Below are 17,319 nucleotides of genomic sequence, written 5' to 3'. Positions count from 1 at the left end.
CAACGCAGGTAAATAGAGTAGTCAAGAAGGCATACGGCATGCTTTCCTTCATCGGACGGGGTAATGAGTACAAGAGTTGGTAGGTCATGTTACAGTTGTATAGGACTTTGGTTCGGCCACATTTGGAATACTGCGTGCAGTTCTGGTCGCCACATTACCAAAAGCATGTGGATGCTTTGGAGAGGGTGCAGAGGAGGTTCACCAGGATGTTGCCTGGTATGGAGGGCGCTAGCTATGAAGAGAGGTTGAGTAGATTAGGATTATTTTCATTAGAAAGGCGGAGGTTGAGGGGGGACCTGATTGAGGTGTACAAAATCATGAGAGGTATAGACAGGGTGGATAGCAAGAAACTTTTTCCCAGAGTGGGGGATTCAAATACTAGGGGTCATGAGTTCAAAGTGAGAGGGGAAAAGTTTAGGGGGGATATGCGTGGAAAGTTCTTTATGCAGAGGGTGGTGGGTGCCTGGAACGCGTTGCCAGCGGAGGTGGTAGATGCGAACACGATAGCGTCTTTTAAGATGTATCTAGACATATACATGAATGGGCATGAAGCAAAGAGATACAGACCCTTAGAAAATAGGCGACATGTTTAGGTAGAGGATCTGGATCGGCGCAGGCTTGGAGGGCCGAAGGGCCTGTTCCTGTGCTGTAATTTTCTTTGTTCTTTGTTCATCCCTCACAGTTATCCTCCACAAATGATGGCATTCCATACTCTTCACACAATCCCATCATCACACTCATCACTCTCTACTTTCTCTCCTTGCAAGAGAAGAGAGTAAAGAACTATAGCCACCCTGAATGCCGTGGAGGAGGCAGCGATGGGGATCCGTAGGGTGTCGGAGTGCTCAGTTACCTGGTGACAGGATTACATACCCCACTGCCACATCGCGATCAATAATGTTGATTAGATGTTACCGCGAATTGAAATGTGAACATCCACACAATAGGACTTTGAATCTTTTCCTCAAATCAGTTTTCCTTCAAGTCTTCCAGCTCTACAGGAGCTGGAACTTGAGGAAGCCAAGGATTCCTCAGAGGAGGTGGCACACTCAAAGGAAGCACCATCACACGAGTCATGCACACCCTCCACCAGCATAGATATACACACCTCAGTAGGACCTCCAAGGTAGACAGCTAGGTGTACATCAGTACATGGGTAAAAGCCTGCCACCCGACCCGACCCCGATGGGTCCAGACATGTGCCCAGTTCTGGTTGGGTGGGGTCGGACTTCCAGGTCCATAATTCGGGCGCGCGTCGGGTTTCCTTTGGACACCTCTACTTGGAGGTCATCCACAAAGTGGACTATTCTAGAGCAGTAATAGAAAATGTGTGAGGTTCTGTTAGCATTCCCAGAGGCAGTGCTTACCCCTTGGAGAGAGGGGGGGAGTCCATGATGTCTCAGGCCTTTGCACTGATGAAAACCTCCATGGAAATAGTGGGCACCTGCATGGAGAATTACACACAGCAGCCAACTAAGTGCATGCTTGCCCTCACCAATGGCCTGTACACATAGACTGCCATTTGAAGGAAAGCCTCGCCATAGCCATTTAGCACTTCACTGAAGTGCAGCAAAGTGATCTCCAGCTCTTGGCCTGCAGGAAAGTGCGGGTGAGTCATGAAAGGGAAGGTGGAAAAAGGGCACAAGGTGCTCCTACTTCTCATTCTCTCAGCCCGCCCACCCCTCACTCAGAGCTCCACATTCTGCCTCTTACCCCAATAACGGAGTCTGCTCCTGCACAGGCGCAGGTGAGGCAGCCACAGAATGAAGGAATCATGGTAGCTTCTATGTGACTGAGCACCAGGTTGTTTCTGACATTTGCAGCCTCCTAGAACAAGACCTCCCTCCAGTGGACCAGTTGGACATGCATTGCCACTGGCCATCAAGGTCACCACAGCTCTGAATTTATTTGCCTCTGGCTCCTTCCAGGGATCTGCAGGCATACATGAAAGCAGCTGAACATTGAAGAAGTAGAATTCCTTTCGATTGACAAAGACTGCTGGTTTGTCTGATATGCCTTGATTGCCACATATGTGTGTAGTCTTTGACTCCCTGTGCCTGTGGGAATCTAGCCACTGCACCAAATCCAACACCTCTCTGGTTCTGACCGGTCTCATCAGTAGCAAAGTTGAAGTGGTGGTCCTGCAGACATGGCAGTTACCTGGGAGATGCATTTGTGAAATCCTGCAGATCCCTGGAAGGAGCCAGAGGCAAATAAATTCCAGGCTGTGGTGACCAAGTTGTGCATGTCCAACTGGTCCACTGGAGGGAGGTCTTGTTCTAGGAGGCTGCAAATGTCAGAAACAACCTGGTGCTCAGTCACATAGAGACAGCTGACCCTCTGTCTATAGACTCTGTACTGGGGGTATGGCCTCCTTCAAGTTGTGCCCATCCCCTCTTTCCTTAAAGTGGTATGTGGCTGAGGAAAAGGCAGCTGTTGCTGGTGTTGCTCCTACTGGACCAAGCGCTGTTGGTATTTCCGGAGCTGCTCCTCATGTTCCTCCTCAGAGATCCAAGGTAGACCTGCATAAATAGCTCCCATGCTGCAGTGAAGGCTGGCCTAATCCTGCTTCTAATTCGTATGCTCATATGTAAGTGTAGATCAAGGTGAGTAAAATCCAAGGTGGCAGAACTGACTACCTAAATATTGCAAATCACCTGCAAAGCAGTGAAAGCACATTCTCAGAACAAGTCCTGTGAGCAAAAGCCTTCCGCAAGGAAACTGCTGTGGTGCTTCAGTCTTTAAAGGCTTTCCAGCCTGTCAATTTCACAGAGCCATTAATCCCTGTGTGCTCTGACTTCTTTGAACTTGCCAAGTTTCACACAGCTCAGGAAACACCCCACTGTTTAAGCCAGAATGCTCGATTAAATTTACAATTAATTGGCACTCACCATATTCAACTGTCAGACCCAACATCCCTACAGGGGTTTCCCATGAGCCTGCAAACACCCACCAGTTAAATGTGGAAGTGTGGGGAATCACGTCAGGTTTCTGACACACTGACATTTTTCATGGATTTATGCCCCTCAACCGTGCCAGAAACATCCCACCATGTCCCAGCAACCTTGCATGTTAAAATAAAGCCCAATGTGTTGGGGAATGGGAATCCAATATAGGTATGAGAACATTGGCGATGTTTCAACAGATCTTAATGCAAGACATGATACTGACGGAATAGGCAAAGGACAGGATGCTGGAAAGGAAAATATTGGGGTAATCCAGCCTGCAGGTGACTAAGGCATGTACAAGGGGTTTCACCTGCAAAGGGCTGAGATAGGGGCATAGGTAAAGGTGGAAGTAAGCAGTCTTTGTGGCGGAATGGATATGAAACTCAGCTCTAAGTCAAATGGGACCCAATGATGTGAATGGTCAGACTCAACTCGAGACACTGGCCGTGATTTTGTGTGGCCCCGAGATGGGGTCGGAGATGGGGAGGTTTACAGTATCGCAACGGGGGGGGGGGGGGTAGGGGAGGCGAAGGGCCTGTCCCTTGGGGGCAGGATAGGCTAACAACGGCTTTCCTGCCCAGAGGCCAATTGAGGCCCTTAAGTGACCTATGAACAGCCAATTAAGGGCCGTTTCCCACCACCGCTGGGATCTTACCAGCAGCGGGGAGGGGGCGGGGGTGCCTCTGCCACGCGGGGACGCCTTGTAACACGAGGTGCACTCTCTGTGGGTTGTGGGGGGGGGCCCTCCTTCATGGGTAATCTGTGGCCCATGGAGGACCCCTGCTAGGAACCACTTCATCCCCCAGAACCCCCTTCCCCCTGGACTGCACGACCACCCCCCAGGTCCCTCCTCACCGGGGCCTTCCGGACTGGCCTTGGCGACCCTGCCTCACCTACCTCTGGTCAAGGGATCCAGTGCTGGGTCTGGGTCTGAGGCCTCTTCAGTACCGGCAGTGGCCGCTACTACCGGTGGCGCTGCCAATACTGCTGAGCTGCCAGCTCCTTCTGATTAGCCTGCAGCTCTTGGAGGGAGGATCCCTGTCTTGAATGGGACGGGGGTCGCAGCCAGGAAACTTAGAAGTTAAAAGATCAGAGGAACGATCCGGGGAGGGCGTGAAAAGGCCAAGGCGGGGATCCTCCCACCTTTACGCCATGGCGCCGGGAGCCCCGTCTCCAGCACAAAATCTAGTGGCTTGGGAAAGGGATGGAATCAAAGGCAAGGGAGCAGAATTTGGTATGGGGGCTGAAGATGATGGCTTCAGTCTTCCCAATGTTAAGCAGGAGGAAGGAGCAAGACCAAATGCTGAACATTCAATAACACAAAGGCAGTTGGTGAGTTGAGATAGGTAGAGCGGGAACTGACCACATGCCTATGGATGATATTACTAAGGGGCAGCATATAAATAAGGAAACAAAGGGAGGCCAAGGATAGAGCATTTGGGAACTCCAAAGGTGACAGTGCAGGAGAAAGGGAAGTAAATCCCTCTGTCCAGATAACTAAAACTGGAATCAAGCAAGGGCAGTTCTATAGAACTGGGAAATAGAGGATGATGATGTGGCTAACCCTGTTGAATGCTGTAAAGAGGTCACAATCACAGAAGATTCCATTTGTTGACTTTGGATCAGCCAGACCTGTTGTCATACCTCTCCTAGTAATCCCCACATTCAGCACTCCAGTATGTAAAGAAATTGAATAGATTATCCAAAACAGTGGGGAACCTGAAGAATATCCAACTGACAAAAATTGCACAAGGAAAGAATAAAACCATATCATATGCAAGTTGCCAAGTGATTGCAATCACTCACATTCACAGCTCTTTAAATTTAATAAAACTAATTTAGATATTACATTCTTTAAGTTTACATTGTGAACTTTATCACTTGATTTACAGCAGCAGAATATGAAATGGATACAACTCCCACTTCGGATATGCAACCTCCCTGTCCTATTTGACCCCAAGCTGAGATTCCAACCTCAATATTCAATCCATCATCTACTATTTACACCTCTGTTATATTACCTGTCTCTGCCCGTGCCTCAGCTCATCTATTGCTGAATCTTTGCTGCCTTTGTTACGTTGCGACTTGATTATTCTATTGCTTGCCTGGCTGGTCCCGCATTTTCTACTCTCTATAAATTTTGGCTCATCCAAAACTCTTATGCCCCTACCCTAAGTCGTATCAAGTCCCATCCGTGGTCACTGACCTACTTGGATCCTGGTCCAGCAACACCTCGAATTTAAAATTCTTATCTTCGTGTTCAAATCCCTTCATGGCCTCATCCCTCCCTATCTCTGTAACCTCCTCCATCCCTACAACCTTACCTTCCGGGAGAGCAGCAGAGAGGAGCGGGAAGAACACGGAGTGAGGAGCGGATAAATAGAGCCAGAGGATCATGGCCGAGAGCACTTACCTCCGGGAGAGCAGCTGAGCTGCGGGAAGAACACAGAGCGAGGAGCGGATAAATAGTGCCTGAGGATCAGGGCCTGGAGCACTTACCTTCTGGGAGAGGAGTGGCCCTGCGGGAAGAACACGGAATGAGGAACGGATAAATAGAGCCCAAGGATCGTGGCCTACAACACTTACAGTCAAAAACAATGAGGCAGGTAGTGCAGGGGACCCCTGAGTGCATCTCACTCTCCAACAAGTATTCAGTTCTGAATACTGAGGAAACTGATGCTTCACCTGGGGAGTGCAGCCACAGCCATGTCCGTGGCACCATGGGTGGCTCTGCTGGACAGTGGGGTACAGGGAAGACTGGAAGAGCCATAGTGATAGGTATTCAATAGTCAGGGGAAAAGACAGATGTTTGTGGCTGCAGACGTGAATCCAGGATGGTGTGTTGCCTCCCTGGTGCCAGGGTCAAGGATATCACTGAGCGACTGCGGAACATCCTGAAGGGGGAGGGTGAACAGCCAGCAGTCCACGTCCTAATAAATGACATGCGTAGAAAGACGGATGTGGTCTTGCAGTCAGAATTTAGGGAGCTAGATAAGAAATTAGCAAGCAGGTCTTCAAAAGTAGTAATCTCTGGATTACTCCCAGTGCCACATGCATGTGAGTACAGAAATAGAAAGATAAGACAGAAGAATGCATGGCTGGAAAGATGGTGCAGGAGGGAGGGCTTCAGATTCCTGGGACATTGGGACCAGCTCTGGGGGAGCTGGCACCTGTACAGGCCGGATGGGTTGCACCTGAACAGAGCTGGCACGGAGTTCCTTGTGGGACGTTTTGCGAGTGCTGTTGAGGAGGGTTTAAACTAGTTTAGCAGGGGGATGGGGATCTGAGGGTACACTCAGTTGGGACAAAATCAGAAATTAAAATGGAAGGCGGAAAATTAATGCATGAGTCTGGAAGACAGAGGAAACCAGGATTAGAAAATAAAAAAAATGTTTGTCAGTGCTCAAAGGTATCTATTTCAATGCAAGGAGTACAGCAAATAAAGCAGATGAGCTGAGGGCACAGATAGACACGTGGCAGCATGATATAACTATTACAGAAACATAGCTTAAGGAGGGACAGGAATGGCAACTCAACGTTCCTGGTTGCAGGGTTTTCAGAAGCAATAGAGAGGGGGAAAAGAAAGGAGGGGGAGTGGCAATTGTGGTCAAGGAAACTATTACAACTGTGAGGAGGGATGATATGTTGGAAGGTTCATCAAATGAGGCCATATGGATTGAGCTAAGGAACAAAAAAGGGGCAATCACACTGCTGGGAGTGTACTATATACCCCCAAACAGTCAGAGGGAGATAGAAGAGTAGATATGTGGCAAATCTCTGAGAAGTGCAAGAACAATAAGGCAGTAATAGTAGGGGGATTTTAATTACCCCAATACTAACTGGGATAGTTTTAGTGTGAAAGGAATTGAGGGAGCAGAATTCTTGAGAACTTTTTTGCCCAGTATGTAGCAAGTCCAACAAGAGAGGGCGTAGTTTTAGACTTAGTTTTAGGAAATGAAGATGGGCAGGTGGAAGGAATAGCAGCAGGAAAGCACTTTGATGTTAGTGGTCTTAATTAAGTCAGTTTCAACATAATTATGGAAAAGGACAGAGATAATAGAACAGGAGTTAGAGTTCTCAAATGGGGCAAGGCCATTTTTACTAAACTGAGGAGTGATTTAGCGAAAATGGACTGGAAACAGCTACTCGAAGGTAAATCAGTGGCAGAACAGTGAGAGGCATTCAAAGAGGAGATTCAAGGGGTTCAGGGTAAACATGTTCCCACAAAGAAAAAGGGTGAGGCAGCCAAATCTAGAGCCCCATGGACGTCAAGAAGCCTGCAAGGTAAGATAAGGCAGAAAAGGAAAGCTTATGTCCAACACAGAGAACTCAATACTACAGAAATCCAAGAGAAGTATAGAAAGTTGAAGGGTGAAATCAAAAAGGAAATTAGTAAAGCAAGGAGAGGGCATGAAAGAATATTGACAAGCAAAATCAAGGTGAACCCAAATATATTTTATCAATACATTTAGAGTAAGAGGATTACTAAGGAGAGCGTTGGGCCTATAAAAGACCAAAAAGGCAACCTATATGTAGGAGCGGAAGATATTGGTATGGTTCTTAATGAATACTTTGTTTCTGGCTTCACAAAAGAGGATGATGTGCAGATATTGTATTTAAGGAGGGGGAGTTTGAAGTATTGGATCTGATAAACATAGGGAGAGAGGAAATATTAATGGGATTAGCATCCTTGAAAGTTGATAAATCACCAGGGCCAGATGAAATGTATCCTAGGCTGTTAAAAGAAGCAAGACAGGAAATAGCAGAGGGTCTGACCATCATTTTCCCATCCTCACTAGATACAGGTGTGGTGCGGAGAATTGGAGAATTTCTAACTTTGTTTGATAGACCAAATAATTACAGGCCAGTCAGTCTAGCCTCAGTAGTGGGCAAATTATTGGAATCTATTCTGAGAGACAGGATAAACTGTCACTTAGAAAGACACAGGTTAATCAAGGATAGTCAGCATGGATTTGTTAAGGGAAGATCTTGTCTGACCAACTTGATCAAATTTTTTGAAGAAGTAACAAGGAAGATAGATGAGGGTAGTGCAGTTGATGTGGTCTACATGGATTTTAGCAAGGCTTTTGACAAGGTTCCACATGGCAAACTGGTTAAAAAAATAAAATCCCATGGTATTCAGGGAAGTGCAGCTAGGTGGATACAAAATTGGCTTAGTGGCAGGAAACAAACAGTTGACGGCTGTTTTAACGACTGGCTGGCTGTTTCCAGTGGCGTTCCGCAGGGCTCAGTGCTGGGTCCCCTGCTTTTTGTGGTGTATATTAAAGATTTGGACGTAAATGTAGGGGCATGATCAAGAAATTTGCAGACGACTCAAAGACTGGCCATGTGGTAGACAGCGAGAGGAGGATAGCTGTAGGCTGCAGGAAGATATTGATGGTCTGGTCAGATGGACAGAAAAGTGGCAAATGGAATTCAACTTGGAGAAGTGTGAGGTGATGCATTTGGGGAGGTCAAACACGGAAAAGGAGTACATGATTAATGGGAAAATACTGAGAAGTGTAGAGGAAGTAAGGGACCTTGGAATGAATGTCTGGACTGAAGGTAGCAGGACAGGTCGATAAGGTGGTTAAGAAGGCATATGGAATCCTTTCCTTTATTAGCCAAGGTATAGAATACAAGAGCAGGGAGGTTATGCTGGAATTAGTATAACGCATTGGCTAGGCCACAACTTGAGTACTGTGTCCGGTTCTGGTCACCTCACTACAGAAAAGATGTAACTACAGTAGAGAGGGTACAGAGGAGATTTACAAGATGTTGCCAGGACTGGAAAAATGCAGCTATGAGGAAAGATTGGTTAGGCTGTGGTTCTCCTTGGAACAGAGAAGACTGAGGGGAGATCTGATTGAAATGTACAAAATTTTCAGGGGCCTGGATAGAGTGGAGGTGAAGGATCTATTCACCTTAGCAGAGAGGTCAGTGACAGGGTAGCATAGGTTTAAAGTGATTGGTAGAAAAATTAGAGGGGAGATGAGGAAAAACATTTTCACCCAGAGGGTGATGATAGTCTGGAACTCACTACCTGAAAGGGTAGTTGAGGCAGAGACGCTCAACTCATTCAAAAGGAGTCTGGATATGCACCTCAAGTGCCGTACGCTGCAGGGCTATGGACCAAGTGCTGGAAGGTGGGATTAGAATAGGTGGATCGTTTTTCGGCCGGCACAGACATGATGGGCCAAGTGGCCTCTTTTTGTGCCTTAAACTCTCTATGATTCTATAACCTTGCGTGATCTGTGTTCCTCCATTCTGGCCTCTTATGCATCCCAAATTTCCATCAACCCACCACTGGGCTCTGGAATTCCTTCCCTAAAGCTCTCTGCCTCTCCTTCTTTAAGACACTCCTTAAAACCTACCTCTTTGCTAAAGCTTTTGGTCACCTGTCCTAATGTTTCTGGTGGTTCAATTTTAAATGTTGCCTGACAATGCTCTTGTGAAACGACTCGAGACATTTTACTATGTTAAAGGAGCTATATCAAGTTGTTGTTGTAGAAGCAACCTATTATAATACAAAATGGGATAAGATTAATTCACTGATCCTGTGCACTGAGACGTGAGCTGCACTCGAAGGGAGTGTGCGTCAGAAAACTGGACGAAATGGATTAAATTACAAAGCAATGAGTTACTGGACCGGAGGCAGAATGACAGGCACTATGTCCTTGAAAGGTCAACCCCTTAAATAGCTTGCCCGAGGTATTCATGAAAAGGTTAATTATTTTCAAAAAACAAAGAGTATTTTAACATCCATTTACCTGGTTCTGTACTGAGGGTGAAGAATATATACTCCATCCTCATACTTCTCCACCACGGTGTCCCTGTCAAGATTTGCCAAGGCTCTTGCTGCATGTGAAGCCTGAATAACATGTGGTGATTTCATCGCTTCAGCTAGTATACCAATCCATCCTGTAATTCAAGAATCCTGTACATGAGATTACACATTCCACAGTTTGTCATTTCTTCAGTAAGAAAAATATATTGACCAATATAGATGCCTTCGCAATACCTTGAAGTCAATGGATAAAACAATCATTTGAATATACTAACAGATAAAGAAAACCGAATAAAAACAGCTGTATCAAAAGAAAGGGTACATTTTTCTCACCAGTACATAAACTATATTAAGTTCTAGATTAATCTTCATTCTTTTCAGAATAACCAGGAGATCTGGCACATAATGCTATCACTGCACCTGACTGTGCTATAGCTGAGTGGAGATGTTCATTTAAAGCCAAATTTCCAATCGTCCGAATAATATTTCTTTGAATTGTTTGAGAATCTTGACGCAGCTGGTACATTTTCTGAAGCAACTGCAGACCTCCATTCAGTACAATCTTGTCACAGTGGCTGGGAACCTGGTATGAGTGCAAGTTAAAAAAAAAAATCATGTCAGCTTAAAGAAACCAGTACAAATACAGTAGAGACAGCATCAAACACCAAAATGGAACAACACCAAAGAAAATAAAATCTCCCCTTTCAAAAATAAACCACTAATTATACTTGCATTTAGGAGCAGAAACCTATCTCTCTATTTGATGACGGAAGTAATGGGGGTGGGTGGGAGCTCCTCCTACTCAAATCTCATATAGTCCCTCTTGTTTCCCCCCAGTGGAGCAATTTCCCAATTTCCTCCAACACTGTAATGTTTAAATGGCAACGTTCCCTCATGAAAACCACTGCTGCCAATTTAAAATTAGAAACAGCCCACTAGCATAGGTATAAGAGGTGACTTTAAAGCAGCAGCCAGGTGGCAGAGATGCCATTGAAATATCACAGAACTGGAGGAACAGCGCACATGCACTTGGATTTCTGTTGGTAAAATGAAAAAGAGAGATGTGTTTTTGGATAGCCCTCAACATAAAGGGCAGAATTAGTTGAACTCAACTTTGAAGGATGGAAACTTATGAGGTTGGACTAAAAGCTGTTCCAATTGCTAAGTTTTTGCAAGATATCATTCATAAATAGACAGATTGGGTGGCATAAATCGCATTCTCTAGGTTGAAATGAGCAGACAAAAGAAGAATGGAAAGATAATGAATTTGAGCATACCAAAATAAAAATGTAATAGTCTTTTGGATCCAAGGTTCTATTTTAACATGTATAGTCTACTCCTTTAAACCCTCCTGCGACAGACTGTTGAGACCTCTTTATACCACGCTTGCAGCCTTGGATGTCACAAAAGGCACCAATGAAATGGGAGAAGAGGTTGATGACCGAGGCATGGGGCATGACCAGGCACCAGCATTTACAGCAAGAGGCACAGTACCCTCCCAGCAGAGGCCTCTGGTCAGTCAGTGTTGATAGTTGCATTGCCAATACTAAATGGCCCCTAGCAGCAGGCCTCCCAGTGGCATAATGCAGGACCTTGAAACTGGCACAGAATGACGAGCGCAGCAGACTGTGAGATACAAGTGACACGGTGTGTGCCTGTATTTGCAGAAGTGAGCTCACAATGCCAGGGAGCGAAGATGAACTGGAGGCGGATTGCCATTGTTTGCTGTATTGACCGTGATGGTAGAGGCAGCAATGGAGTTAGGAGGGGTTTCAGCAGGGCAGCCTTTCACTGAGGATGTTTTTTGCGGGCTGGAAGAAGGTTTGTGGTGGAATTCCCCAAGGATCAGTGTTGGGACCCTTGCTTTTCCTGATATATATTAATGACCTAGACCTTGGTGCACAGGGCTAAATTTCAAAGTTTGGATGATACTTTGGATGATTAGGGCGGCATAGTGGCGCAGTGGTTAGCATCGCAGCCTCACAGCTCCAGCGACCCGGGTTCAATTCTGGGTACTGCCTGTGTGGAGTTTGCAAGTTCTCCCTGTGTCTGCGTGGGTTTTCGCCGGGTGCTCCGGTTTCCTCCCACAGCCAAAGACTTGCAGGTTGGTAGGTAAATTGGCCATTATAAATTGCCCCTAGTATAGGTAGGTGGTAGGGGAATATAGGGACAGGTGGGGATGTGGTAGGAATATGGGATTAGTGGAGGATTAGTATAAATGGGCGGTTGATGGTCGGCACAGACTCGGTGGGCCAAAAGGCCTGTTATTTAAATAAATAAAATTTAAAAAAAATAGAAATGAAACTTGGAAGCATTGTGAACTGTGAGGAGGATAGTGCAGAACTTCAAAAGGACATAGACAAGTTGGTAGAATGGGCAAACAGATGGCAGATGAAGTTCAATGCAGAGAAAAGTGAAGTGATTCATTTTGATAGGAAGAACATGGAGAGACAATTAGAATGAAGGGTACAATTCTAAAAGACATGCAGGAGCAGAGGGATCTAAGTGTATATGTACATAAGTCATTGAAGGTTGCTGGACAGGTTGAGAGAGCGGTTAATAAAGCATACAGTATCCTGGGCTTTATTAATAGGGACATAGAGTACAAGAGCAAGGAAGTTATGTTGAGCTTGTATAAAACACTAGTTCGGCCTCAGCTGGAGTATTGCGTCCAATTCTGGGCGCTGCACTTGAGGAAAGACGTGAGGGCATGGAGAGAGTACAGAAAAGATTCACGAGAGTGGTTCCAGGGATGAGAAATTTCAGTTATGAAGATAGATTGGAGAAGTTAGGTCTGTTTTCCTTGGAGAAGAGAAGGCTGAGAGGTGATTTGATAGAAGTATTCAAAATCATGAGGGGTCTGGACAGAGTAGACAGAGAGAAACTGTTCCCACTCATGAAAGGATCAAGAATGAGGGGGCACAGATTTGAAGTATTTGTTAAGAGAAGCAAAAGTGACATGAGGAAAAACTTTTTCACGCAGGTCTGGAATGTGCTGCCTGAGAACGTGGTGGAGGCAGGTTCAATTGAGGCATTCAAAAGGGAATTTGACAGTTATATGAAAAGGAAGAACGTGCAGGGTTATGGGGAGAAGGCAGGGGAATGGAACTCTCTTTCAGAGAGTCGGTGCGGACATGATGGGCTGAATGGCCTCCTTCCGCACTGTAACAATTCTGTGAGGGTGAGGCAGGTGTGGAGCCCCTAAGAGAATGAATAATTTCATGGAGTGTCCATTGAACCTTCTGACTCGCTGTAAGGTGCACCTGGAGCCAGTGACAAACACAAGGAGCTCCAGATGCATGACAGGCAGAAGGAGTTGGCGAAAGGCAGAGTGCCCGAACATCATGCTTGTCTCTCTCACAGGTCAAACAGCAAATGAGGCAACAATGAGGGCAGAGCAATTGCTTGAGATCTCGGAGGAGGAGCCACCATCTGAAGAGACAGCATCATATCATTCTAGCGCATCTTCCACAAGCGCAGATAATCGTACGTCAGTGGGCATCAGTGCATGGCTAGAAAGGGTGGCTCCAGCTGGTGAGCACAGCACAGAAGCATGCAAGCAGCTAACAAAAACAGTGACAGCTGTGGCCACTCCCCATCGGAGGATTAAGTAAAGGTCCAGCAATGCTCAGTTTCACGCAGATGGTGAACCTTGGGAGTCACCAGCAAAGCGGCAGATGCTGGAACAGCAGCGTTAAATTTGTGGACATCTGCCAGAGTTCCTAGAGGCTGTTTGCACTCTGCAACAGACGATGAAGGAGTTCATCCATGCCATGAATGGCACCATGTCTCTGGCTTATGAGTGTATGGCCTCCTCCATCGAGAGGGCAGCACAGTGGCGCAGTGGTTAGCACCGCAGCCTCACAGCTCCAGCGACCCGGGTTCAATTCTGGGTACTGCCTGTGTGGAGTTTGCAAGTTCTCCCTGTGTCTGCGTGGGTTTTTGCCGGGTACTCCGGTTTCCTCCCACCACCAAAAGACTTGCAGGTTGATAGGTAAATTGGCCATTATAAATTGCCCCCAGTAAAGGTAGGTGGTAGGGGAATATAGGGACAGGTGGGAATGTGGTAGGAAAATGGGATTAGTGTAGGATTAGTATAAATGTGTGGTTGATGGTCGGCACAGACTCGGTGGGCCGAAGGGCCTGTTTCAGTGCTGTATCTCTAAATGAAATGAAATGAAAAAATGAGAGAGTGGTGGCCCTCATGGAGAGCCACATGCAGCAAACCACCAAGTGGATGCAGGAACAAAGAACAGTACAGCACAGGCACAGGCCATTCGGCCCTCCAAGCCTGCGCCGATCTTGATGCCTGCCTAAACTAAAACATTCTGCACTTCTGGAGACCATATCCCTCTATTCCCATCCTATTCATATATTTGTCAAGATGCCTCTTAAACGTCGCTATTGTACCTGCTTCCACCACCTCCCCCGGCAGCAAGTTCCAGGCACTCACCACCCTCTGTGTAAAGAACTTGCCTCGCACATCCCCTCTAAACTTTGCCCCTCTCACCTTAAACCTATGTCCCCCAGTAACTGACTCTTCCACCCTGGGAAAAAGCTTCTGGCGATCCCCTCTGTCCATGCCGCTCATAACTTTGTAAATCTCTATCATGTCGCCCCTCCACCACCGCCAGTGAAAACAATCCGAGTTTATCCAACCTCTCCTCATAGCTAATGCCCTCCAGACCAGGCAACATCCTGGTAAACCTCTTCTGTACCTTCTCCAAAGTGTGGCCTAACTAAAGTTCTGTACAGCTGCAGCATGACGTGCCAATTTTTATACTCTATGCCCCGACCAATGAAGGCAATCATGCCGTATGCCTTCTTAACTACCTTATCCACCTGCAGTGCCACTTTCTGTGACCTGTACGCCCAGATCTCTCTGCCTGTCAATACTCCTAAGGGTTCTGCCATTTACTGTATACTTCCCACCTGCATTAGACCTTCCAAATGCATTACCTCACATTTGTCCGGATTAAACTCCATCTGCCATTTCTCCGCCCAAGTCTCCAACCGATCTATATCCTGCTGTATCCTCTGACAATCCTCAACACTATCCGCAACTCCACCAACCTTTGTGTCGTCTACAAACTTACTAATCAGACCAGCTACATTTTCCTCCAAATCATTTATATATACTACAAACAGCAAAGGTCCCAGCACTGATCCCTGTGGAACACCACTAATCACATCCCTCCATTCAGAAAAGCACCCTTCCACTGCTACCCTCTGTCTTCTATGACCAAGCCAGTTCTGTATCCATCTTGCCAGCTCACCTCTGATCCCGTGTGACTTCACCTTTTGTACCAGTCTGCCATGAGGGACCTTGTCAAAGGCTTTACTGAAGTCCATATAGATAACATCCTTCCTTCATCAATCATCTTTGTCACTTCCTCAAAAAACTCAATCAAGTTAGTGAGACATGACCTCCCCTTCACAAAACAATGCTGCCTCTCGCTAATAAGTTCGTTTGTTTCCAAATGGGAGTAAATCCTGTCCCGAAGAATCCTCTCTAATAATTTCCCTACCACTGACGTAAGGCTCACTGGCCTATAATTTCCTGGATTATCCTTGCTACCCTTCTTAAACAAAGGAACAACATTGGCTATTCTCCAGTCCTCTGGGACCTCACCTGTAGCCAATGAGGATGCAACGATTTCTGTCAAGGCCCCAGCAATTTCTTCCCTTGCCTCCCTCAGTATTCTGGGGTAGATCCCATCAGGCCCTGGGGACTTATCTACCTTCATGCTTTGCAAGACACCCAACACCTCCTCCTTTTTGATAATGAGATGACTGAGACTATCTACACTCCCTTCCCTAGGCTCATCATCCACCAAGTCCTTCTCTTTGGTAAATACTGATGCAAAGTACTCATTTAGTACCTTGCCCATTTCCTCTGGCTCCACACATAGATTCCCTTCTCTGTCCTTCAGTGGGCCAACCCTTTCCCTCGTTACCCTCTTGCTCTTTATATACGTATAAAAAACCTTGGGATTTTCCTTAATCCTGTTTGCCAATTACTTTTCATGGCCCCTTTTAGCCCTCCTGACTCCTTGCTTAAGTTCCTTCCTACTGTCTTTATATTCCTCAAGGGATTCGTCTGTTCCTAGCCTTCCAGCCCTTACGAATGCTTCCTTTTTCTTTTTGACTAGGCTCACAATATCCCGCGTTATCCAAGGTTCCTGAAACTTGCCAAACTTATCCTTCTTCCTCACAGGAACATGCTGGTCCTGGATTCTAATCAACTGACGTTTGAAAGACTCCCACATGTCAGATGTTGATTTACCCTCAAACAGCTGCCCCCAATCTAAATTCTTCAGTTCCTGCTTAATATTGTTATAATTAACCTTCCCCCAATTTAGCACCTTCACCCGAAGGATACTCTTATCCTTATCCACAAGTACCTTAAAACTTACGGAATTATGGTCACTGTTCGCGAAATGCTCCCCAACTGAAACTTCGACCACCTGGCCGGGCTCATTCCCCAATACCAGGTCCAGTATGGCCCCATCCCTAGTTGGACTATCTACATATTGTTTCAAGAAGCCCTCCTGGATGCTCCTCACAAATTCTGCCCCATCCAGGCCCCTAGCACTAAGTGAGTCCCGGTGAATATAGGGGAAGTTAAAATCACCCACCACTACAACCCTGTTACCTTTACATCTTTCCAAAATCTGTCTACAAATCTGCTCCTCTACCTCCCGCTGGCTGTTGGGAGGCCTGTAGCAAATCCCCAACATTGTGACTGCACCGTTCCTATTCCTGAGCTCCACCCATATTGCCTCGCTGCACAACCCCTCAGAGGTGTCCTCCCGCAGTACAGCTGTGATATTCTCCTTCACAAGTAATGCAACTCCCCCACCCCTTTTACATCCTCCTCTATCCCACCCGAAGCTTCTAAATCCTGGAACATTTAGCTGCCAATCCTGTCCTTCCCTCAACCAAATCTCTGTAATAGCAACAACATCATAGTTCCAAGTACTAATCCAAGCTCTAAGTTCATCTGCCTTGCCTGTTATACTTCTTGCATTGAAACAAATGCACTTCAGACCACCAGTCCCGCTGTGCTCCGTAACATCTCCCTGCCTGCTCTTCCTCTCAGTCTTACTGAGGTACACGTTGGCCTGCATACCATCACCTCATCCAGGAGCTCTGTGGAGCAATGAATGAGCAAGATGGACCTGAGACACATGGACCCCTCGCCAGGGGCTCAAGCACTCCAGGAGCACAGAAAAGGGGAGCCAGGCCTTCAAAAGGTGGAAGAGTAGTTGCCTGAAGCCCCTGGGAGCTCCACTCAGTGTTCTCCTGGCGTCAACGGTGGCTCCTCATCCCCCATTAACAGTGACACCAAATGCTTCATGAAGTTGTGATGTCGGAGTCGGCTCCTGCACAGATGCAGGCGGTCACGCATGTGCTGAAGTGCTCAAGGAGTCAGCCACCTGGAGGACGTCCACCGCGGTCATCTAATGCACCAAAGCAAAAAGGCAAGCTGCCTGGCACTTCAGCTGCATGCACTGGGACAGCACACGTAGGAGCACCCACAAGAGTTTGCATAAAACCACCTAGATGTACTTGGGTCACAGC

General features: G+C 46.7%; 1 protein-coding gene across 5 annotated transcripts in view; it reads right to left on the bottom strand.

Annotated features, from left to right (window-relative positions):
- Positions 1 to 17,319, bottom strand: part of serac1 (serine active site containing 1) — a 523,253-nt gene that overhangs the window by 368,988 nt on the left and 136,946 nt on the right. For all 5 annotated transcript variants that reach the window (XM_068044720.1, XM_068044721.1, XM_068044722.1 and 2 more), the window contains 2 exons: positions 10,156 to 10,318; positions 9,719 to 9,869 (listed from right to left, as the gene is read on the bottom strand). In XM_068044720.1, coding sequence (XP_067900821.1) covers positions 9,719 to 9,869; positions 10,156 to 10,318 — 314 coding nt within the window. The remainder of the gene's footprint in view (positions 1 to 9,718; positions 9,870 to 10,155; positions 10,319 to 17,319) is intronic.

This window comes from Heterodontus francisci, chromosome 13 (assembly GCF_036365525.1).
Source record: "Heterodontus francisci isolate sHetFra1 chromosome 13, sHetFra1.hap1, whole genome shotgun sequence".
Classification (NCBI taxonomy): domain Eukaryota; kingdom Metazoa; phylum Chordata; class Chondrichthyes; order Heterodontiformes; family Heterodontidae; genus Heterodontus; species Heterodontus francisci.
The sequence above is the reverse complement of the archived record's forward strand: the minus strand, read 5'-3'. Positions and strand labels throughout refer to the sequence as shown.